Here is a 26344-nt window from a genome sequence, read left to right as displayed (position 1 = left end):
AGTACCTAACCAAACCTGAGGAAAGAGAAACAAACAAACAAACAAAGGCTTCATGAAGTTGGTGATTCATGAGCTGAGTCACAGGATGAGAAGAGCTAACCATGTGACAGTAAACAGGGAGAAAGGAGCCAAGCAAAGGCATTCTAGACACAGGAGATAGCTGAACTAAAAAGAGAGAGGCCATAAAGAATGTGATGAATTGGCAGAGCTGCAAATAATTTGAATTTGCCAAGATGTAAAGTGCAAGGCAAGAAGTAGTGAATGTTATGCCAGAGAGGAAGGCAGGGACTCTGTGAAACTGAAGAGAAGGCATTGGGTTTTATCCTTTAGATTAGTCTCTGATCACTTCAAAACTCATTTAAAGACACATTCATTAATTTTTCCATGTCTGTAAATGGATTATAACTTTTATTTTTCTCATCTTCAGTAATAAGATCTGTGAAATTGTTAATGTGTTAATTGATGGTTTGTTTTGACTCACATTAAAATACATTTTAAAAACTATTAAATTAAAATATTCTTTTTTGAACTAGTTAAAGTGATACTGCACACCACTCTGTATGGTTCGAGAATATTCATTTGGAAAGTGAATATGAAGAGCTTTGTGTAATGGAGTGACATCATTAGATTTGAATTACAGAGAACAATCCAGCTCTGGTGCAAAAAAATGGATTTGAGGAAGATGAGGCTGATATTAAGGAAACCAGCTAGGGAACTCTTACAGGTACTCAGACAGGATATTATAGGGACCTGAATTAGGACACTATGGATAGATGTTATTTCAAGTACTTGCCACAGAGTTTGGGCACCTGGGATTCAGTAGTTAACGTGGTTGATAATGTCCTTACCTCCATAAATCTTACATTCTAGTGGGAGGGAGGGGACAGAAAATAAGCAAAAAAAACAAATATAAGTAATCTCAGGTAAATAAAATAGGAAGATGATACATTAGATAGGAATGACTGGAGGAGGTAGGAGGCAGTGATTGGTAGGTGGGGTGAGGGCTAAGAGGATGATTACTTTAAATTAGGGACCAGAATAGGCTTCTCTGAGGAGGTAATATTTAAGCTGAACTCTCATAATGAGAAAGGGAAAACTCTGAGTAAGAAAGAGCAAAGCATTTCAATTTTAGAAAAGGAGATAAAATCCGACGGGCTGAGATTTTGACTAGGTAAGAGAGAAGGAAGAGTCAAGGATTGCCTAATTTCAAAGTTATGTCTTGGAACCCCATTGATCAACCTAACTGGGGCCTTTTGTGAGTTCCACATAGTCTTACCTCACTTTCACTGCAGTCTCTGTTAATCAAGGGACTCTGTTACATGTTTTAATATTGTTGCTATCTTTTTTGAAAAATGTACTATTCATCTTCCTTTGGTTTAATGCCAAAAATTCTCATCTGAAATGTCTCCATATTTTTATTTCAAATGGAACAATGGCTCAGTCAGTTATTAAGTACCCCTGGCATCACTCATGTAAAATATGCTTTTAAAAATAATGAGCAAGTCGGCCGGGCATGGTAGCTCCTGCCTATAATCCCAGCACTTTGGGAGGCTGAGACAGGCGGATCACGAGGTCAGCAGATTGAGACCATCCTGGCTAACACGGTGAAACCCTGTCTCTACTAAAAAATACAAAAAATTAACCGGGCATGGTGGCAGGCGCCTGTAGTCCCAGCTACTCGGGAGGCTGAAGCAGGAGAATGGCATGAACCCAGGAGGAGGAGCTTGCAGGGAGCCGAGACTGCACCACCGCACTCCAGCCTGGGCAACAGAGTGAGACTCCATCTCAAATAATAATATAATAATAAGAAGAAGAAGCAGCAAGTCTTTTGAATTGATGAATTTACATGAAAACGTGTGACAAAAAAAAAATTCTGCTTATTTCATCCCAAATAAATTAATAAGAACTCTAAGGGTTTGTTTAATGCAATTTTATTCTAAACATATTCAATATTATGTTAGAGTGATAGCTTCCTTTAGCAGTGTTGGAGACTGCATACAAGAAGCATTTAATTATGAATGTCATAATTTGCTCAATTGATGCCTGTCTTTTATGTGCAAACCATAGATAATTTTCTCTAAATAAATGTAACCATGAAAATAATATTTAAAACAGGAAGATTAAAAAATGTATTTGCTTGATATAAAACGAAAACTACATAGTCAAAACTAACTGCCTTAGTGACAAATAAGCAGCTCTTAAATTCAAATTGCAAAGGTATCATCTGTTCATTTAGGAGTCATTTCCCAGATAAGAATTAGAGAATGAATTTTAAAAATAATATCAGGATTTTGTTTTCAAGGAGAAGCTGATTTTAAAGTAATATTAGAATTGTGCTCTGTGTATTTGTAATGATTTTCAGCAAGCCGTTACATAATACAACCCATGACACCTGATTTTATGCTCAATGAATTAATAAGGAGTATAAATTTCATTTTGCTTTCCAAGTTAGATTTTATTCCAAAGACAGAACTCATTGTCTCAAACGGCGTTCCCTAATGAAAAGATAATGGAAGTGGAGAATATTTGAAAATTTAAACCCTCCTTTCTTTTTATCATCAGTGAGTCCATGCCCTTGACTGTCATATTGTTGCAGTTTGTGCTTTCAAATTTTTCTGCTACTTGTGTCAGCTATAGCATAAAACAGGAAAGTGATTTTTTTTAAATTTAGAATAAAAAAGGGAATTGTGCTTTCCTATTACATTTCTTTATATCACTACCAGCATGTGTGTGTGTTGGAGTTGGGGGTCATTTTATGCCCATTATCTTTGTCTCCAAGTTTTCAAAGTTCTGAGTCAGGCAGTGAATACCCACTGGGGACAACACTACAGGGGGTGAACTCTATGTCATGGCCCTCATAAAAGAGGCCAAGGTGACACAGACATAACAGCCAAACCAATTGCGTGCCTTAAACATTGATGGAACTGAGAACTTAGCCAGTCTGATTTTCACTCAGCCAAGATTCCCACTTCCATTTACAATAAAGTGAACAAGATCTATCCAGGTATAAGCAACTGCTTAACAACTTAGGACTTCCTGTCCCCTTTTTCAAGGGGACTTATGTTTCTGCTCTGAATTCTAGTAGTGTTCAGTAAAACAAAGTTACGTTTAATACGACAAATATCGAGATCGCTGTCTATAGAGTTTCTGCATCAGTTGCCTTAAAATATACATCTCCCAATTCTTAAATGAAAGAGTGCTATAGATGACTCTCAAAAACAAGTTGAGTTCTCTTGATAGTCATATACCTATTTTTTCAAGTTGACTGAGCTATATACTGTGTTAAGAAGTTTGGAATATAGCACCAGCGAGGTAAGAGTTCCAACCCCAGAGTAAAACTTGGGTTTGAGTCCCACTTCTGCTGATTACTTTGGTTAGATTACTTATATCCCTCGAACATTATAACCTACCTTTGCAACCTTATTTTTCACCATTCTGCCTTCATGTCTTCTTTCAGCAATCATACATACAAAATGACTCAGTTCTCTTGTGCCGTCTGTACTTTCCAAGCTCCATATCTTTGCTTGTGCATGCTTCCTCTGCTTGGAACGCCCCTCACTCATTTCTGTATATCTAAGTCCTGCCTGTCCTCCAAGGCTCCATTTTTTTCCAGTAAGATTTTATTTTGTCTTCTTCCAAAGCTCACAAAACTTCTTTAAAAACATATGTTATAATGTGTCTGGTTTCATGTTTTATAACTATAAGCTGTTCAAGATAATGGACCTTGTTTGATTAAATTTTGTCACTCTAGTGCCTCAGTATGATACGTATGTTTGTTGAAAGATTGAATGAATGAATGAATGAATGAATGCATGTACAGCCAAATAATCTTTATTTTCTTATTGATAAACTGGGGGAAATAGTACCTGCCTCACAGATTATCTTATTATATTTAATTATACATTGGAAATGTATATCTTTTATAAACAATAACAGGCTCCAAAAATGTAATATATTTTAATTCTATTTTATAAGAGGAACTAAGTTATTACTGACATATTTGTAGCAAGAAAGAGAGAGAGTCAGGAGAGAAAAAAATTAGGCATAAAATTATTTCCCTGTGTTATGAGTCAGGCTTCAGCAAGGATTCCTTTGATCATGACTTTGGAAAGGTGCATTGTATGGAAAATTCATTGCTTGAGCAATTGAAAGCAGCTCTTTCATCTCTGAATTGTTCCTGTCAAACTGGTCTGGATGTTGAGTTGACCCTTTTCCTTTATAGTGATGCACATGTCTGAATGTCACTTATTTGGAAATGGAGCTCTGTGTTTTAAATTTGCAGCAATGAAGCCAAAGAACTCCTTGGAGTTGCAATCAAGGTGCCTATTTGTTCCCAATACTCTTATGATACTTAAAGTTCAAGTGAAGTTTTCAGTGAATCCATAATCATATTCATAACAAAAGCAGACCAGGAGGAGAGTTTAACAGTAACCAGGCAATTCACCAAACGTTTTGACAGGGACTATTGCTCTGCTACCTAGCAAACATCAAGAGCACAGCACCTTGCTTAATGTCTGGCATGCAGTAGTTGTGCAATAAACATTTAGAATGAATGGAGATAAAAGTTAGGACTCATATGGTTTTAGGAATTCCATTCAGAATAAGAAAAAATAAGCAAAAGATCAGAATTACCAGAGATTAATGGTTTTCTATTAACCCTTAAACCCGTGACTGTAGACTTGGTAGTGGTGTGGAAAATAAATAACCCACTGTGTGATAAATGATGAGTTGTAAGGAAACCCTCTGAAATGTTATACTCTTTACTCTGCCCATGCCATTTGATTACTTTCCAGGCCAAGAAACCAATACAGCATAGCCAGTAACAGCACAGCCTCTAGAGTCAGACAGACTAGGGCTTGGAAACGGGCAGTTTTACTAACAAGTTGTGTAATTCGACCAGTTATTTAGCCTTTCTAGTGTTGCTCATTATCTGTAAAATGGAAATTTTTATAAGCCTTAAATAAGATAATGGATAAAAAACACTTAACACAATGCTTGGTCCATAATAAAGATCCAATAAATGTTAGCCATCATATTCTGCATATCAGAGACCCTTACAAAGCAGATACTCTATGCATTCCTCTTATATAGCTCACTTAAACCATGTAAGCCTCAGTTTCTTTGTCTGTAAAATGAGAATAATAAAACCTATATCACTGGAATGTTTCGGTGATTAAATGAAATGATACATAGAAAAGCACTATAGAATTATATGAAAAACTTTTAATATTTCATATAAGGTAAGACATTAAGAGAAATATAGAAGATAGAAGATTTCTTGGAAAAACAGAAGACTGAGTGCATATTTCTAGTTCACTCCTTTCTGTATTACCTTGGAAATGACCAACAGATATAAAAGTAAGGAGGAAAACAATCTGTATTAGTATGGGAATTTAATAATGGGTGACATCTACACGCTGATTATTTCAAGAGTTCCTGCAAGATAGAAGGCAAAGTGAACTGGATTGAAGACTGAAATGGACTGAAGATATATAATTCACCATATGTGAAGAACTCTCCATGGTAGTAACCGAAGAAGACTTCAGAACGTTAAAGCAGGAAGTAAAGGAATACATAGGGTCGGTGAGGAGGTACCATTGGATCCTGCCAGTCCCACTGGAAAGCAAGGATCATGACTTGCTTACTCCTCACTTACACTAAGGGGAGCATTGTCACAATTGATTCTTAATGAGGACAACTGTGAGAAGCAAAGAATGAGGACACTGCCCCAGTTAACTCCTAGCAGCTCACCTCAAATATAGAAAAGAAACACTGGAACAGAGAAAAAAGTCCCTCTTGTGACTGCTGTTAGTTCTCATCCTCTCCTAACTCGTGACCAGTAGAACAGTGGTTCTCATCTCTCAATGTGCATCAGAATCACATGGAGGATCTGCTAAAACAGAGATTGCTGGGCCCACCCTAAGATGTCCTGGAGCAGGACCTAAGAATGTGCATTAATAGTAAGAATCAAGTGGAGAGTTTGTAAAAATATAGATTGCTGTATAGATGGTAATATAGATTACCATCCCCAGATATTCTAAAATGAGGCCTAAGAATATGCATTTCTAGTAAGAATCAAATGGACAGTTCATAAAACTGTAGGTTTCTGGGGCCACTCCCAGATATTCTAGAGCAAGGCCTAAGAATTTTCATTTCTAGTAAGTGTCCAGGAGATGCTAATGCTGCTGTTCTGAGGACCACACTATGAGAACCACTGCTGTAGACCTGTACTGTCCTTTACAGTAGCCACTACTACATGTGACTATTTCAAGTAAAATCTAAGTTAATAAAATTAAATGAATTTAAAATTAAATTCTTGATTTGCACCAGCTACATGTCAAGTGCACAGTAATCATGTGTGGTTAGTGGTTACCATATTGGCCAGCACAGATATAGAACATTTCCCTCATCATAGAAAATTCTACTAAACAGCCCTACACTAGACTAACGAAGTAAAACTGCAGTGAACATGGCCACCACCAGCCACAACTGCAGGAGGCACATTTGTATTATGTGAATGAAGAACCCTAGAGTTGTACAATATGGCAGAACTGGCAGTTAACCTAAGCTTTTCCTTTCTTCTCTGTTTTGAATCCTCAAGGTGAAAAGGAGAATTTCCTAAATCCCTGACAGAATTCATCCCAGCTCCCCAAAAGAGACAAACTAAGACCACCCTTTCCAACAGTGAGCAAATAGAGAAACAGCTGGACACATTAAATGATACCTCAAAAGAGAAGGCTTGTTCTGAGGAATGAAAACAATGCCATCCTTTGACATAAAATTTTTCTTAAGAAAAGAGAGTTTTCCAAAATGCTAACATCAAATGGATCTCAACAATATTCAGTAGACTAACACTGTATGAAACCAGACTAAGCAGTCATGAAGGGTTAAAACTGTAAGATCATAAAGGCTTCATGTGGTTGAATAATATTCATATCAAATTCAAAACTGTAAAGAGGGTAAAAAATACACTGGATCATGGGAAACCCAAGTCAGTAAAGTAGAATATGAAGACATTTAATAGACAGAAGAAATGTATAAATAAAAATTACAAGAGAAAAGATAAAACACAGGGGAAAGATCCATGAGATCCAATATGCATGTGATAGGAATTTTAGAAGGAGAAGCATAGCAGTGAAGTAAGCATCAATAAAAGAAAACTCTCATTGTTTATGAGCTAAAGAATGCCTAGAATAATAAATTACAGATTTACTGAATTTAGCAAAATTTGTGAAATAATTTTATAAGGAAATTTTAATTATAATTTCAAGGATAAGGAAAAAGTCATATAAGAATCTAGATAGGTATTAACATAATAAAACAGGTTACTTACAGAAAACGATGGGGAATTATATATAGAATTTTTAGGAAAATGGATTTGAAGTTAAGATTCAAGAATTATATGCCCAGCCAAGGTGTGCAAGATCATAGTAAGTCATTTTCAGATATGTAATTGTATTAGTCCATTCTCACACTACTATAAAGATACTACCCAAGACTGCATAATTTAGAAAGAAAAGAGGTTTAGTTGACTCACAGTTTCACATGACTAGGGAGGCCTCAGCAAACTTAATAATCATAAAAGAAGGGGAAGCAAGCATGTCTTATATGGTGGCAGGCAAGAGAGAGCGAGTGTGTGTGTAGGAGGAACTGTCAAGCACTTATAAAACCATCATATATCATGAGAACTCACTCACTGTCATGAGAACAGCATGGGGGAAACCACCCCTTGATGCAATCAAGTGGGGATTACAGTTTGAGATGAGATTTGGGTAGGGACACAGAGCCAAACCATATCAGTAATTTAGAAAACAATCTATCTCTTTGAAGTAATTGCTCAAAGATATACTTCAGTTGATCAAGGGATAAATAATTAAATTCTCAAGAATGGGCAAGGAAAATAGTAATGTAAAGGATTCTAGGGTGTAAAATAAAACTTGTAAGACATAAAATGTTTTCAAATAGTTGTTCTCAATATTGTTGTAACATGATAAATCTAAAAGAAATTGAAAAGAGAAGTTATAAAATATACAGTAATATAGTATCAGCACTTTACAACCCACATTATTTTAATATAAATTGGAAAATGGGGCATGGGCATGAGTGTGGAGTCAGGGGAACAGAGATAACAAGTCTGCTGATTCCCTCATTTTAGAAGTGTAAATGATTTAACAGTCAGGAGCATGAGAACCTCGTTCATGTGCTGCTCCACTACTTAGTAACCCTGTAACCCTGGCTGGTTACTTAACATCTAAGCATTCAACTCCTCACCTATGAAATGAGAATACCATAATACCCCAGAGTATTATGGGGTATTCTGTGTGGGAACATTGTGTGGGAATGAAACCAGATAATGCATCTGAAGTACTTAACACCTATAAGCACTCAGTAATATTAGCTATTAACTTATAAAGAGAGAAACAAAAATTTACTCATGAAACAGAGAAAACAGATCCGAAGGTGATTTTGGTAACATAAAAGTAATGACTAACAAAAACTCACACACACACGTTCCCTAGTCACTATGAAAGACCAAATGTACTTTATAAAAAGAGAGAAACAAAATCAAATGTATCAGTTATTTGAATATTTCAAGGATTGATATGATACAGCGAACAAAATAAACATGTCTCAAATTTTTAGGTGAGATTTAAATTTTTTTTAATTACATAAACAGAGTGATCTTATTTTCATTGAGGGAAAATATATATCCATAAAAAACAAAAGAAAAAATATGAAAATGTTCATAGTAACTGTCGTTAGGTGTTGGAATTATGAGTGTCTTTTTCTTCTCTCTTTACTCTTACTAATAACTAGAATGAATATATATTATTTATAAACAGAATAAAAGGTTATTTTATTTTAAAGTCACTTACTGTTAATCACTGTTAACATTTAGCTGCGTTGATATCACTCTTGAATTTTTCTTCACATGCAAATATCTATATATTTATTTCACCCCATCAGTCAAAGAATATTTATTGATTGTCCACTATGTTCCAGGCTTTGTTCTAATTTCTGGATATATCAATGAAATGATAGGGACAAAAATGTCTCTCCTCCTAGGATAGCGTAAAGAAGTAAAATATGTGTTTTTTATATTTATAGGTGTCATGGAGAAACTATAAAGCAGGGAAGGGAATAAGAATTAGTGGTTGCCATTTAAAATAGTGTGATCCATGGAGGCCTTATTGAAAAAATTATGAAGTAAGGTTTCTTTAGGAATAGATATTTGAAGAATGTGTTGGAGGAGGCTACTTCCTAAGGGAAGAGAATCTCAGGCAGAAAAAACAAGTACAAAGGTCATGACCCAGAAGAATGCCTAATGCATTGGAGTAATAGCAAGAGGAAATATAGCTAGATGTCAGTTAAGGGAAAAGGAGTGTAGTAGGAGCTTATGTTATTTAAGAGAATTGGGGCAGAGTATCCACAGGTCTGAGATCATGTATGGCCTCACAGGTTATTGTAAGGATCCTGGCTTTTACTCAGAGTGGATCAAGGTGCCATTGAAGAGTTTTGAGCAGAGGAGTGACATGATTTGCCTTGGTTTTACTAAGATAACCCTGACTTCTATGTTGAGGATTGCCTGTGAGGTGCAAAAATGAAAGCTAGGGGATGGTTAGGAGGCTGCTACAATAATCCAGGGAGAAAAGGATGAGTGAGGCATAGGCAGGTTGCAGGTATATTTTAAAGATAGAGCCACCAGGATTCGCTGTGTGATTGGGTGTGGGGTGTGAGAGAAAAGGAGGCATAAGGATAACTAAGACAGTAGGATATGCAAGTTTGGAGTTTGGGGGATAAGTTAGGTTGAAAATAGAAACTTGGGTGTTGCAGTTGTTTCAGTAATATGTTAAACCCTGAGGCCAGCAAAGGAATTAACATAAACAGAAAATGTAAACAGGAAAGAGGTCCAAGTGTGCCAGGCCCTGGAACACTTGAATGCTTCCACATTTGGAAACAGAAGGAAGGAGCAGAGAATGAGAAGGAACAGCCTAGGAGGTAGGATGAAAACCAGAAGGGTGTGGTATCTTGGGAGTTAATTCAACTGTTTCATCCAAGAGAGATGATAATCTGTATCAATTGTATAGCTGGTAGGTCAAGTAAGATGAGAGTTATGAATGTTCATTTCAGCAAGGTAGAGATTTTGCTGATATTGATAAAGGCTATTCTATGGAGGTAGGTGGAACAAAAGCCTATTTGGAGTAGATTTAAGAGACTAGCGTTTAAGAGACTTCTCTTTTTCAGAACTAGAACACTACTTTCCGTATTTTCTTACTTTAGGTTGATATTTCTCTTCCTGTGTTAAAGAGATAGAAATTGTCATTTGATTGCATTTAGTGTTTTCCTATGCATGGAAAATTACATGAGGCCCCCAATCTGAAAATTTCTGTGAGATAGTTGCTAAATGAATATGTCATTTACCAACACCTCAGCTAAAGTGGATTTTCCAGCTTCTGTGATCATGAAAAACGCAAGCAAATCTATGGGCCTTTTGTTTAGGCCCTCCGATTGCTATCTTTACAATGTCTTCTTTAATTGGTTGAAGGGTCATGTGAAAGATAGCCCATAAATGATCGATTTTCTAAGCCATTTTACATCCGATTAAAGCATATGTTGTTCTTCTCTCTGAATCAGATGGAAACGTTCGCCGAGTTGAACATCATTGTTGCCATGGCTATAGCACCAAAGCCTTATAGAGGATTTTTGTTTTACATTGGATGTCTCTTACCATAGCAACAGCAAAGTTGATTTAAAACATAACTCCCTAGATATAATTTATCTTTAACATTTCTGTATATTTTCTATTGTGTATCTTGTTAATAGTATTACACGTTTGATAACTCTCCTGGTCTTTTGAAATGAAGTATCTCTTGAGATACGTGTGAGAAAAATCTAGGCTGTTCATTGCTTACAGGAATAGAAAACTCACAGGATACATTTGAATGCATTACATTCTTAGAGTTTTTAGTGAGGATATTTGAGTGACTTTGAGTTCAAATTCAAGGTATAACTTTTGAAAATTTAATCGGAGTGGTTATCCATTTTAGAGTAATTAAAAATAGTTTCTGTCCCTTTTATATTACAAAATCTATTTTATTTAAAGATCATAGATTTTTTTTGTTTTATTTCTTCAGAATAGCTCTTTTTTCACATTCATAATCCATTGGGATAGTATATAAATGGAAAGTTATTCAAATAAGTTAAACCAAAGGACAAACACTCTTGAAAACAACAGACTTGAGTTAAAGAGGCTATTTCCTCTCTTCCCCCAATACAGTCTCTTCTGTTGAGGAAAATACATGGTTACAGTGACTGCGGTATTACAAAGAAATACATTTTGGTAAGAGAGAAACAAAACCTCTTGGTTCTGATGTAGTTATTCACTAGACGCCATTTATTCATCTGGCTCTAGGCTATGGGAATTACTCCTAGCACAGAACTCCCTTTGAAATCCTTAACTCCCTAGGGAGGCAGAGATAGCTGAGAAACTGCCCCTATGAACTTGGCTTATACATGGGAAACAAAGAAGTTAGTGGTTGAGGGTAACAGAGGAAAGACGTGCGGGAAGGGTGAATGTCGCTGGCTTCCTTTGCTTACAACAGGAGCTTCTTTCAATGCAAAGCGCATGCCAAGACAGATCAGGCACTCTACCAAAAAAGATACAATAATTTAGTAATACGGTCTGCCCAGGCAGCTTAGCAGCTGGAAATAAGGGAGCCTTGGGATTTGCTATAAACGATGGGGAAATTGGCTGATAGCCTCTCTCCTGTATTGAGCAAAGGGAGCAAGAGAAAAGATTATAAATGTTTGAAATCAGAGCCAAACAGCATGGTCTGTTGTCCAAGAGCTGTCAGAATGTCAGCATTCTCTGGCTTCCTCATTAAATGCTGAGTTTGGCAGAGTGTAGGGCTAATAGACCAGGAAACAACAGAGCTTACCTGGGTGGCTTTTCAGAAAGGCAGCTGCCGGTCCTAAGTTGTTTAGAAGAGGGAATTTTATTACATGCTCTATCTAACACCATTCAGCATCTAAGCATACCAGCGATCTTTGGGCTAATTGTGCAATCAGAATAAATACCCAAAGATCACTACTGATACCTGGAAAGAGGCCCAGTGGGTGGTTTTCAAGCTCCAGTGATACTTGGATAGGACACTCCAGTGGATGGTGCATTGTGCTGATGCCATAGGAGGTTCTGGGGTAATCTGACACAAAACATCCTGATGTATTGGAAAAAAGCAGACTTTGCGTTAGCCAGATTTATATCTCATACTGGCTCCTCTGTTCACTAGCTGTGTGATTCCTCATCAGTGCAAATGCCATAATACCAATTCAGAGGCTTTTGTGAGGATTAAATGAGATAGAATGACCTTGAACATAGAAGGCACACAATCCCTATTGGTGGTTCCCCTTACCTAGTATGGAATCTTGGTCTTTGTAATTTTTGAAATAAATTCCTTTCCAGAAAATTGGAGTTTGCTTAAGTTAATTTTGTGTGTCTTTGGAAACTATAATTGATTTTTTACATTGGGGAATTAAGGGAATGTCAGTTCTATAAAGTTTCTTTCCTCTGTGGCTCATTGTTACTTGTTTGACTCACACTTCTATCTCAATGTGAAAGTGACCTGGAAAGTGAGCTGGAAAATATTTTCTCAATATTTGGAAAAAAATGAGTGTACTAGCTCATCACATAAGTTTACATTATAAGTAAAAATAAACAAGTAGATAATATTTCTCCCTAGTATTTCTAAAACCCAGCACTCCTTTAAAAGCTTGTTGAGACAAGTTAACAGTATATATTATTAAAGTTTAGCTCCTTGCTATCTTTAGTCAAATTAAGTTGATCTAGGATTTATGTACAAAACACACTCTATGATTATTTTGCATGATTTTTTTAAAATGAAGATCATAGACTACTTGGAATTATTTAAAAATACCACACCTCCATTAGGTTCTTTTGTGTTCTTTATAAATATACTCTTTAGGGGGATCTTATTTTAAAAGGATGTGCTTTATTTGAGGTCATAATTAATTAAAATAAGCTTGTTCTTCATTTATACAATTCTCAGGATAATTTATTGATTATATATTACATCATACATTACAAGGCACAAACATGCAGGGCAAGGCAATTTACTATTAACCCTATCTATGTAGTAGGGTACAAATCATTTAAAGAGTCACATTAAAAACTTTTGAGTCCTAATAAACTGTGTGGTTTTTTTTTTTTTTGGAAGTGATATTGTCACAAATGTACATTTTTAAATAAAAATATTTTGCTTCAAATAATTATGTCAGTCTAGGTACTCTGAGACATCTTTCTGCAGCAGAACAAATATATTCTGAATAGGACATGTTCTTAAGGCATTGCCTGCTCCAATGACTCTTGCTCTCTAAACACGTCTGATAGAAGAGAGGAGAGCTGATGTTGTTCTGAGTGCAGATGGGAATAATAGTGTTGCTATTTGGGACACTGTTCCCTGGCTCAGCTGGAAGGCTGGAAGGCTGAGTCAACACAGCACAGCTCAGGGAAGCACAAGGTTTTCTCTCTGCAGAAAACCTTCCCTGATGAGATTAACAAGGTTCCATAGATTAAAATCAAGTAATAAAGTTAATAATAAATTATTTCTAATTACCTTGAAAAGCAAACCACTATAAGTAGATATCAACAAAAATAACACAGACATATTTAGCCCTCAATGACTATAGATATTATTACTGGAAATAGGAAATAAGAAATAGAACCACTATATATAAACAAAATATTTAAATAAATAAATGCCTTGTCATTAAAATGAGTAAAAAATGATTACTATAAGTAAATAGCAGGAAAATTTGAAAAATAAATGGCATTTTCAGATATGAAAAATTGAATACTTGAGATTACTTTTAAAATCCTAAAGGAATAGGCTAAATAGCAGATTATGCACAGATGAAGAGAGAGTTAATGAACTGAAGGATACATTTGAAAAAATTCCCTAAAATGTATCACAGAGGGGCAGAGAGGCAGAAAACCTGGAAGGCAGATATGAAGTATGGAATGAAAAGGTTAACTTTGAATCAGAGACTCAGGAGGAAATAATTTTTTAAAAAAAATGTAGGATAGGAAATTTTTTGATGGATAATGACTGATTTTTTTCCAAATTGATAAAAATATGGATTCACAGGTCCGGAAAACACACTGTATTCCAAGCAGGATAAATAAAAAGAAATCCATAGTGAGACATATTATTGTGAAATTGAAAAATACAGAGATTTTCAAACCAGGTGTAGAGAAAGGATGGATCACCCACAAGAAAGACAGGTATCATGATAGCAGAATTATCAAGGAAACAATGAAAGCCACAAAAAAGTGGAATAATTTCTTTGAAGCGTGAGAGAGAATAACTATCAACCTAAAATTATGAACTAAAAAAATTTTTAAATAAATGAGAGTAAAATAGAAAGATATTCACAGTTGAAAACTAGAGCACTGACCACCAGAGGCCTGTATAAAAGGAAAATCTAAAGAATAACTTTAAGAAGGAAAATGATCTCAGGCCATTCTGAGGAAGGAATGGTGAGTAAATGAAATGGCAAACATGTAAACCAACTGAAATTTTAACATGTTCTGAATAAAATAATAACACCTGATTTGTAAAGCTAAAAAAATAATTAAAACACTCACAACCATATTTATTATAGAAGAAGTAATTGAATGTAAAACGCTCTAAAGTTTTTAAATTGTTTAGGAAGGAAGTGGATAAGGTATTATTTAACTGTAAACTTTTTATTTTTTTTTTTTGAAATGGAGTCTCACTGTCACCCAAGCTGGAGTGCAGTGGTGCGAACTCGGCTCACTGCAACCTCCGACTCCCTGATTCAAGCAATTCTCCTGCCTCAGCCTCTTGAGTAGCTGGGATCATAGGCACGCACCACCACATGCAGCTAATTTTTGTATTTTTAGTAGAGACAGGGTTTCACCATGTTGGCTGATAAAATATACATACATTTTGTAGGAAAAAACATAAGGCTGCTAAAATTAGATTTTGACACACCTCACTCAATGGAAGAGTTTAAGAGTTCAATTAATAAATTTAATCTGATATAATGCAAAGAGCTTTGTATTCAACAGTTAGAGAATACATGTGATTCTCATGAAACAGTCACAAAAAGTGATCTTGACTTGACTATAAGCAAGTTTCAACATGTCAAAGACTCATATCGTACACACTATATTTTCTAAAAATAATTAAGTTAAATTAAGATTCCCATATATATCCCCATAGATTTATGAATTTAAATACACATTTCTAAATAAGTCATGAGAAATAAGTTAGGGGATGCCATAATACTAACTTAAAAACCTTTAAAGTTAAACAAAAATATAAATGCTAAATATCAAATGTGATGAATGCAACAACTTAGGAATTTTAAATGCTTATATTAGAAGAAATGCTGAAGGCTAATGAGGTAAATGCCAACTTAAGAAATTTTATGAGACAGAATAAATCCAGAAAAGGCATAGAAAGAAAATAGTAAAGGACAGAAATTAATGAAATAGAAAAAAAATATGTAATATTAATTCACAAAGCCAGAAATGGAATCATTGATGACACTAAAAAAATGAATGCACTTTCCAGTCAAAATGATCAAGATAAAAGGTACAAATACACCTATTAGGAAAGAAAAGGGGGTAAATCTACAGATACAAAAAACCATTCAAAGGTTAAGAAAGAAGAATGAATAATTTTGTACCAATGAATTTTAATACTGAGAGAAATTAGACAAATTCTAGATAATTATAACTTTAAAAAACTTCAAAAAGGTATAGAGACTCCAAGTAGTTCTATACTAAATAAACTTAATGAAAAATTTGAAATCTTTCCACAAAGAATATGTTGAGTCTGGATGATTTTAAAGGTAAAGTAAATATAAAGGCTTTCAAGAAACATATCATTGCAATCTTATATAAACTCTTCTAGAGAACTGGAAATTTTCTCCAACTATTTCTATGAGGTGAATAATCATGTCAAAACTAGACAGAATAAAAAAGGTAATACTAAAAGGCCTATTTCTTTCATGAACATAGATGCAAAGATCCCAAAGTACTAACGAACCAAATCTAGCAGGATGCCAAAAAGAAAGTTCATTATGACCACCCTGAGTTTATATTATTGGTATCCCATTAATATCTAATATTTAATATTAGAGAATGTTCAAATGTCGTTCACACTAACAGAGTAAAGGAGAAAAATTACATAACTGAACAGATGCAGAAAAACATTTGTTATAAACTCAGTATCTAGTCACAATTAAAATTCTGAGCAACCTTAGAAGATAAGACATTTAACTTAATAAATGGCATCTACCCAAAACTTAGAGCAAACATTATTTTTTAAGATGAGATTACTGTTCTCAGTTCTTTACTCTCTCTTCTGCCATGGTACATTGCAGTGCAGTAGCATAGGTGGCCATTTACATCCTCACTCCATTTACTTAGGTTTAGACATATGACTTTCTTCTGTCAAGAAGTAACAGCGTGCCAGTTCCTACAGCTGAGATAGAAAGAGGCATCACATATTTCCACTGTGAAAAGACACATCATGTAGCCTCTGAACAACTCTACTCTACACTCATGAGATAATGAAAGTGAAATGGGCAAATAATGTCTTAGTGTTAGTCTGAAAATTGTTTTGACCTCATGAAACTTCTGAAATAGTCTTGGAGACCCCAAGCATCCCTGGACTATACTTTGATAACTGCTAATTTAGTGTATATTTTCTACAGGTAAGTACATTCTTACACAACCACAGTGCAACCAAATCAGAAAGTTAATACATCACTATTATCTATTCCTCAGACCCCATTCAAGATTTACTGGTTTTCCCAATAATATTTTTTATGATCAATGGATCTAGTTCAGGATCATACATTGCATTTAGTTGTAATGTCTCTTTAGTCTTGTTCAACCTGGAAGGGTTCCTTTGGGTTCCTTTGACTTTCTTTGACTTTCATGACCTTGACACGTTTGAAGATTACAGGCCAATTATTTTGTAGAATGTCCCATGAATTGGATTTCTCTGATATTTCTGATATTCCTATATAATTAGATTTAAGTTACACATCTTTGGCAGGAAAATCCAAAAGTGATTCTGCATTTTTCTCATTGCATCTTTACCACACTGGATATGATTTTGATTTGTTCCATTACTGATATTTTTCACTTTGATCATTTGATTAAGATAGGGCCTCCTAGATTTCTTCACTGTGTAGTGTCTCTTTTTCCTCTTTCTAATTAATAAGTATTTTGTGGGGAGGCAATTTGAAATTATTTAAGATTCCCATTCCTAGTCAAACTTTTAAATCATTTATTTATTTATGGGCTCATGTTTTTCTATCTTATTCAATGGGTTATAATCTATTACTGTCATTATTTATTTTGTTCCTAAAATTGCCTCCTATCTGAATCCTTTTTTCTTTTCCATGTTTAATGAGAAGGGATGTCCTGGATTAGGAAGAGGTTCCTGTCTGGGAGCAGGGATGAGCCACAGTAGCCATGAGCCCTTCACATCTCAAGGGCCTTCTCCTTTGCAGTTACGATGAAGTATTAAGAAATATAAGTTTTTCTCTGCTTGATTCAGGAAGGGTTCCTGCTACTACCTCAGTGTTCTTGAGTTCCATGCACCTACCTTCCAAAGTGGTGCTCTCACATCTGAACGCTGTGCTTTGCTATTCTATTACATTCAAAGCCTCCCTCCACTGAACATCTACCTGACGCCACCCTCACTGCCTTTTTTTCTGTAGAGAAAGTCTCACTCTGTTGCCCAGACTGAGTGCAGTGGCATGATCAAAGCTCACTGCAGACTTGAACTCCTGGGCTCAAGCAATCCTTCTATCTCAGTCTCCTGAGTAGCTGGAACCCACAGGCACTCATTACCATGCTTAAATATTTTTTAAAACATGTTTTGCACATATAAGGTCTTGCTATGTTGCCCAGGCTGGTCTCAAACTCTTGGGCTTAAGGTATCCTCCCGCCTTAGCCTACCAAACTGTTGGGGTTACAGGTGTGAGCTGCTGCATCTGGCCCCTACTTCCCCATTATGTGAAATGTTTTTCTCCCTCACATCTTTGGTGTTTTCACCCTGCTCAATTTGTATTCTTCTCCCAAAAGTTTTTCTTCAGAGTGGATCTGTAGCCTACTACAGGCATGCATTTATTGGAGATTTCTGCTATTCTCGAGGGAGTAAGCTACTTCCTGTGGTCTATTTACAAGGTGTTTACAAGTTCTGCTAGTTATTCTCAAATTTTACTGCACACTCTCCTGCTTAGCACAAGACACTCTCCTTTGGGAAATCAGTATCTGATGACAATTCCATGGCTTGTAGGTGCCATTGAATTTCCCTTTCTCTTCACCACTATTGCTGCACCACTGCTGATTCAGTTCTGGATCCTGCTGCTGTCTTGTGATTTGGCTACACCCCTCTGTTTTTCAGGGCCACAGGATTTCTTAATCGTTCTTAAGCTTTACTGGAGATATCACCTGTAGTGTTTTTCCTTTATTTTGCTATTATTTGCTCATTTTATTCTTTTACGATCCCTGTGTCTTGTTTTTATGAGAATTGAGGTGAACAATTTAAAAAGAACACTATGCTGTTGTCATGTTCAGAAATACCAATTATCTTCTAAAAGTATAAGTCATATCACGCCAACCCTATTCCTACCTGCATCTCTGATTTGATCGCCAACAATTCCACTAATCCCCCACCACTCTATTATAGCCACTCTGGCCTTCTTACTGTTCTTACTAGCTAGCCTTAGGGACTTTTCATATCTTCTTTCCTATGCCTTGAAATAATCCTCCCCCAAAACTTTGAATGATTTATACTTTCACAGTCATTTCTGTGTCTGCTCAATGTCAGCTCCTGAGAAAGACATTTCCCAAATGCCTTATAGCATCTTCCTTTCATTTCTATCTCATTACTTTATTTTTTTCGCAGCACATACCATCATCAGATATTATTGTATTTCTTGATTTGCCTGTAGTCGTCTTTTCTGCTAGAATGTAGGCACCATGAAGGCAGGACTTTGCCTTTGACACTGCTGAAACTTTGCCACCTTATATACAGGAAATGTTTTATACATATTTGTGAAATAAATTCACAGTTTCTACTAATATCAGCATCAGCCCTGGTATCCTTAAAAATAGGAAAAATTTTTATTGTCTAAAGCAGATGCAATGACCCAATAGACAAAAGTTATACTCTATAATAGAAAAAAGTCACTTGTTTTCTATAATTTTTCCATAGCATGAAATTTTGGATTTTATTCTTATTCAGGTGATATATAGGTGATAAAAATCAGAGCAAAGATGGATAAAAAGAGATTGAACTGCTTCCTATTGGATATTTACTCTGACATTTCTTTGAAATGCTAATGATGCCTTGAATAGCTATCAGATTGGAATTCACATGTATTTAGTTCTGTACCTTGGCATGAAATATCCACTTATCAAAAGAGAAGTGTAAAATTAAATGAGACAAGTTATGACAACAGTTTAATCTATGTATTTTGCCTCCGTTTTGTCTAAAGAAAGCATAAAAAATTCTTTCCAAAGTATACTTTTTAAAATATACAGAAACAAAGGAGTAAATCCCACATGATTATTATGTCAAAATAATCTTTATTGAGTGTCTAATACAGTTATTACTGTATTTGTAAAAATGAAACCCTATAGATTAAAAATTATTGTTATAATAATATAAACATATTCTTAGTGTTCTATGCAGCATATATTGTTCTAACTGCTTTACTTCTTGCCATGGTCCAAATATTTATGTTCTACCAAAATTCATATGTTGAAATCCCAACCCCCAAGATGATAGTAATAGGAGGTGGGCCTTTTGAGAGGTGATAAGAGAGACTCCAGAGAGCTCCTTTGTTCCCTCCACCATGTGAAGACCCAGGCAAGATGGTACCCTCTATGAACCAGAAAATGAACCCTCTCCTGACACCAAATCTGCTGGTGTCTTGATCTTGGACTACTCAGCCTCTAGGCCTGTGAGAAATAAATATCTGTTGTTTGTAAGATACCCGGTTTATGAAATTTTGTTATATCAGCCCAAATGGACTAGCACATTTATTACTCTATGATTTCATTCAATCTTCACAACACTTTTAGGTATATTCTCTTACTATCATCATTTTCCAGATGTGGAAATAGAAACATTGCCAGAATTTATTTTGAAGAATATATTAATTCTTTAAAACTTGGGATATAGACTGAATTAGTTATCTATTGTCATATATCAAACCATCCCAAACTTAATGGCCGTTAATATTGCTCATGATCCTGGTGGGTGTCTTCTTCTGGCCTGGGAAAGCCTCAGCTCCTCTTGGCTGTGCTTGCTGATGCATCAGTGGTATTGACAGAATGGCCTGAGTTTGGTAGGTCCACTATCACAGGTGGAAGTTGGCTGGCTTTTGGTTGGGGTAACAGGACTGACTGATGTATTAACTATGTCTTTTTATTTTCTATTTTATTTGTGTATTTTTATTTTTATGCTTCGGTCTCTTGGGCTCTTGCTGTGGAGGGACTGTCCCTCCTAGGGCTAACTAATTCCTAGAGATAGTAAACAGCTCACCCTTGAGCATGCTTTTCTTATGCAAACTAACAATTGCAGAGCCCATACCCCCAATTACCTCCTTTATCTGGCTCTGACTCTCTAGGCCACTATTCATTCACCTGCTCTAATGACCAGACAACTAGGTACAGTTCCTATGCCCCAGAGTCTGCTAAAACTGTTCAAACTAGCCATTCCTAAACCTGCTTATACCTGCTTTGTGTGTTTCTTTTCATGGAAACCATAATAAAGGCTCTTGCCCACAATCTCCCCTCACTTTGTCAGCCTCTTCCTGATGGACCCTGGTATTTCCCTGTGTGGCCCCTATAACGTGGCGTGCCTCTCGGATCAATGAGGATAGCGTCTGTCTTTCAATGGCAGTTGTCTCCTGATCTGTTGGTTTCAACATACCTGAAAAATAATAAAACCTACATTTTGAAACAGCTGGATAATGTGTCACCTCATCATCCAGCAGGCCAGCCTGGCTTGTTCACATGGTGTCAGGGTTCCAAGAGCAACAAGGGAACAAGTCTAATGCACACATGCTTTTCAGGTCTCTGCTTGTATCACATTTGCTGCAGTCTGATTGAGCAGTTCAAGGCACATGGCCACGCTGTGAGGGAGTCAGCATGGGAGGGCTGGATAAGGGGAGGGCTGTGTCTGCAGGGAGCTGTGAGCAGACTGGGGCCATAACTGCAATCAATCCACGACACAGGCTTTCCAGGAGGCTTCATATCAACTTCTCATTTTCTTTGACTTGAATAATCTTTAGAATTTGGCCACTGGAAAAAGCGAGTAATATTTGTCTTTTCACCACTCTTGGCAGAAATGTTACCATCACAATGCTAAGAACTGCTATTCAGAAAACTAAGCTTTATAAGCTAACAACGAAATTATCTTTTACTTTGAGAAGTGACTGCTTGTGACTAGAGGACTTGGACAGTGTAAAGCATTGTGGGTGGTAATTATAGTCATTGTGGTTAAACTACATAGGGGATGGTAACCCAATAATAATATTTGCAGAAAACTTTAAATAATATTACGCCCCTAAAATTCTCATTTTTCTAGATAATGAGCATCGTCAGAAATTCTTTTGTTGAGATTTACAGAACCTTTTTCCCACAATAGGCAAGCTCTTTTCGATTTTCCTTTCTTTTTTTTTTTTTTTTTTTAGTTTGGGACGGAGTTTCTCTCTTCGCCCAGGCTGAAGTGCAGTGGCGAGATCTCGGCTCACCACAAGCTCCGCCTCCCGAGTTCGTGCCATTCTTCTGCCTCAGCCTCAGCTGGGACTTGACAGGCACCTGATACCACACCCGGCTGACTTTTTGTTTGTTTGTTTGTTTGTTTGTTTTGTATTTTTAGTAGAGAAGGGGTTTCACCGTGTTAGCCAGGATGGTCTCGATTTCCTGACCTCATGATCCACCCGCCTTGGCCTCCCAAAGTGCTGGGATTACAGGCGTGAGCCACCGTGCCCGGCTCGATTTGCCTTTCAAATTCAGACCCTTTATCCTTCTTCAGCAACTTTCATAATGAAATTCTAAAACTTCCTTATTTCAGAATTCCTCCTTCCTACCACCTTAATCACCATTATTGTCACCCATACCAACCTGCTTGTGTTGTAAAGTACTATGTGAGATCCAGGTAGCCTAGGGAAAAAAAATGCATTGCAACAAGATGCCAGGTCTTGTTTTCTTCTTAGTATTAGCTTATCTCCAAGAAGAAAACAAAGCAAAACAAAGAAAAAGCTCTGATGTTTTTAGTCCACTTTCCCCAAATTCCAGATATAATCATGAACAGGAGAAGCATGTATCTCTTTACAAAGAGCCTACTTGCTTGTCCTACGGATAAACTAACCCTAGATTTTTTAAAAGCTTATCTTTAATAGCAATATATTTGCAAGTCCAATGGATGTCAGAATGTGATAGACCTTAATTTGAATCTCAGCTTAATCGCTTACTAGGTGGAGAAATAGTGTCTTAAGTTGTCTAAGTGTTAATTTTGACTTCTTAAAAATGCACATACTCAGTGATAAACTCTAGTCTTTAGAGAGAATTCAAAGCTGCCTTATCCCCCTATTCACTCACTATTCTACCCCTAGAATGGTCTCTGTTGTGAAAGGAAAACAAAATAGGGAGTTATCAAGACAGTGTGGCTATTTTAGAAAGGGATGAGGTTTTATTGTTTTGTTTTGTTTTTGTGAGAAGACAGTTGAGTATAATAGTAGTAGATGGGTGCAGATTGTTGCTTTTGTAGATTCATGTTTGTTGGATCTCTTCCTGTCACTCTTCTTTATTCAATCTCAGGATGCTGGTATGATAGCTGGGCAGGCAAACATCTTCTCTTTGGAAAAATCAAGCAGGAACCAGGGTGAAGTCTAGAGATACATAGCTAGGAATATACCTGCTTTTACCACTTCCCAGGCAGGCAGCAGTATAGAGACCTGGGGCCAATCTTCACTATAAAGAGCAGATGTATCTGTAGCATCTTCTGAGCCAATGTCTAACGAGATTTATTATGGTTGCCAATTTCTTAAAAATATGATAATTTGATATTTTGGCCATGTCTTTCCATCACAAAATCGTAATTATTATTAATAATCACTTTATAGGATTGTTATGGGTGTCAAGTGAGATGATATAAATATAATTCCTCATTCAGTGCCTAGTAAATAGCACTTACCCATTAAATGTTACTTGTTAATTTATAAAAATGTTAGTGTTTGGGGTTTATAGTAATAACTAGCTTATCGAAAGTATGAATCAGCAAATCAACTTTGGATTTGTTGTCATTATGTACCACATTTGCTATACTTTAGTTCTTTGCAACAGTGAGTTATGGGCTTATCAGGTAATTTAAATTTTGATCTTGGCAACATTTAGCTATTGATCTGAATTAAAATGAACACTGAAAAAAAGTACACTTACTTTCTTTGCTAAATTCTTTGGCCAGGTTTTTACACAGTATGTCTTTAAAAGACAAATTAAATTGCAAAAAGCATAGTGTATTTTAAATCTCAGAGAAAATGTATGTTTTATCTTAGAAAAAAAAAATCCAAAGGAATAAAAATTATCATTCATCATCAGTTTCTATTCTGCATTACATCTTCAAAGGTCTGAAGAAATTAGAAAATAGCTAATGCTATTTCAGAGAAGAAAGAAAAAGCTACCTTTATGCTCATAGCTCAAAGTTAGTTTCTTGTATCGGAGTCTCTCTTTTTCTGATATTATGGATGGCATTGTTTGCCTATGTCAAGTCTGAACAAATTTTTTTGTGTAAATTATGTAATCTGCATAGAATTATTTTTAATTTATATTTAAGGTAATATGATCAGGATTAGTAAACTTAAATTACTTTTAATAATACCTTTTTTCAAAATTTCATTTTTGAATTTATTTGCTGGGAGGAGAGCAGAGAGTTGTCATTATATATGGCCTTGACTTACCTGCCTAATGTCCTACTGCATGATGATTCATTTACTGTGAGAGTTTAGATGTGTGTGTTCTACTTTAAGAAAATTCAATTTTGTTCATTGACTATAAAACATATACCCTGGGTTCAAGGGAGAAGAGAATGAAGTCACTCAATTAATATACAATTCATACTTTTGAAATGAACTCTAAGGTATATCAGAAAGATTGATTCACACACACATGCACACACACTCATACATTCATTCTATACATGGCACTGTGAGGTCATGGGTATTTCAAAAGTGAAGGTATTGCTATGTAGAGTAAATCAAATGTCTGGATGCCCACATGTTCATAAGGGCACTGCTATTATATCGTGACTTTCAGAACCCTTTATAAACCCTAATATCCCTTCCTTCCTTTTGCAGATGACCTCTCCCAACAGGATGACAATGATCCCCCAAAAGAATATGATCCTGAGCAATTTGCAGGCCTGCTCCATGGATCCTCTCCAGCCTGTGAGTCCCCTGAAAATCCATTTCACCTCTATGGGAAAAGAGAACAATGTGAAAAAGGACAAGATGAAGTCAGTTTGGCAAACAGTCCTTTGCCTTTCAAGCAGTCTCCAATAGAAAATAACTCAGAACCTTTGGTAAAGAAAATTAAACCCAAAGTGGTCAGTAGAACAATTTTTCACAAAAAAAGCAACCAACTTGAAAACCATACCATTGTTGGCACAAGATCAACCAGGAGTGGATCTCGGAATGGGGACCAGTGGGTTATGAATACAGGGGGATTTGTGGAGAGAGCCTGTACTCTGGGGAGAATAAGGTCATTGCCTAAAGCCTTGATCGACATGCATTTGTCAAAAAATGTCTCTAAATCTGATTCTGATCTCATTGCCTATCCTTCCAATGAGAAAACATCAAGAGTTAACTGGAGTGAATCTTCCACTGCTGAACACAGTTCTAAAGGGAATTCTGAAAGAACACCATCCTTCACATCGGAATGGGAAGAAGTAAGATTTGTTCTTCTTGCTGTTCATCCTATAAGGCTTTGGAGTCGAGGGAGGTTTGGGGGAAGGATTTTCAGCTTTTTAGGTCTTTCAAAAGCAAGCAAAAAAAATGCACACAGCTCCAACGGGAATGAAATGGTTCTGTGGGTAATGCATGGTAATTTCACAGCAAGTATAAAAACAAACACAGTTCCACACATGTGGGTTAATCTATTGTTTCCATAGAAATTGATATCAAGCAGAAGTAATAACTAGCTATGAGGTACAAGAGAATATTCACATCTTGTCCTACCAAGCACTGCAGCTGACAAATAGAGAAAAAGCTTGGTATTTTTCTCTGTGTTGTTTTGCTACTTGCCAAACTCTTTGTTAGCTTGTCTCCCTTCTTTAAAGTATCTAATATTTTCAGAAGAGCTCCTTAGAATCTTCATGGTAAATAAAGTGTCCCAGCTCTTCTCCAACCACCACACAATAAACACACATCATTTGATATTTCCCTTTTGCAGCTATCAGGGAAATAAAGAAAAAAATGCTTGAGGTTCAAATATCACCAATTTAAGTTCTACTTAAAGACAAAGTCTTTAATTTCATACAGTCTCTCTCGGTATTTCATTCTAACACATCACATATTGTCTCTGAAAAGACTGTGCCAGTTAGATTAGGTTTAGAAGCACAATAGATCATTATAGTATTTGGAGAACTAGAAATGGATATGTTCTGATAGTGATATTCTGAATTGAGCTGTTTGAGAAAATCACTTAATATCTCTGCATCTGTTTCGGGGTGAATAAACTGGGACATTTAAGTAATGCCCATTGTCCTTTTTGAAACCTGCTGTCTTATTTAGGTTGCTAGCATCAAGAGAGGCATTAAGCCCCAAATTGCTATAGCTTAGACAGTCATATCTTCCTTTAAATTTCATACTTGTAGATGGTAATTTTTTCAAGTATAGCCATTTCTTTTATTTAATAATTTAGTGAATAACATCTGAAATCCTTTTGTAGAGGCAAGATTAATTAACATTTAGCTTAGATCTTATAATTAAGTTGTTTTCATGCCTAGATGCTGGTGATTGGATGCCACTAATCAGCTTGTGGCTGGTCAAACCATTTGGTTAGAACTTAGCTCCAGGCCAGGCATGGTGGCTCATGCCTATAATCCCAGCACTTTGGGACGCCGAGGCAGGTAGATCACTTGAGGCCAGCAGTTCAAAAACATCCTGGTTAACATGGCAAAACCCCGTCTCTACTAAAAACACAAAAATTACCCAGGTGTGGTGGCACACACCTGTAAGCGCAGCTACTTGGGAGGCTGAGGCA

At 36.1% G+C, this 26344-nt stretch overlaps 1 protein-coding gene across 6 annotated transcripts in view; it reads left to right on the top strand.

Moving 5' to 3' along the window:
* The window catches only part of ANKS1B (ankyrin repeat and sterile alpha motif domain containing 1B), a 1279773-nt gene that overhangs the window by 739121 nt on the left and 514308 nt on the right, over window positions 1-26344 (top strand). For all 6 annotated transcript variants that reach the window (XM_008004353.3, XM_037987370.2, XM_037987376.2 and 3 more), the window contains exon 13: window positions 24439-25028. In XM_008004353.3, coding sequence (XP_008002544.2) covers window positions 24439-25028 — 590 coding nt within the window. The remainder of the gene's footprint in view (window positions 1-24438; window positions 25029-26344) is intronic.

The sequence above is a fragment of the Chlorocebus sabaeus genome, chromosome 11 (assembly GCF_047675955.1).
Source record: "Chlorocebus sabaeus isolate Y175 chromosome 11, mChlSab1.0.hap1, whole genome shotgun sequence".
In the NCBI taxonomy this organism is placed as follows: domain Eukaryota; kingdom Metazoa; phylum Chordata; class Mammalia; order Primates; family Cercopithecidae; genus Chlorocebus; species Chlorocebus sabaeus.
The sequence above is the reverse complement of the archived record's forward strand: the minus strand, read 5'-3'. Positions and strand labels throughout refer to the sequence as shown.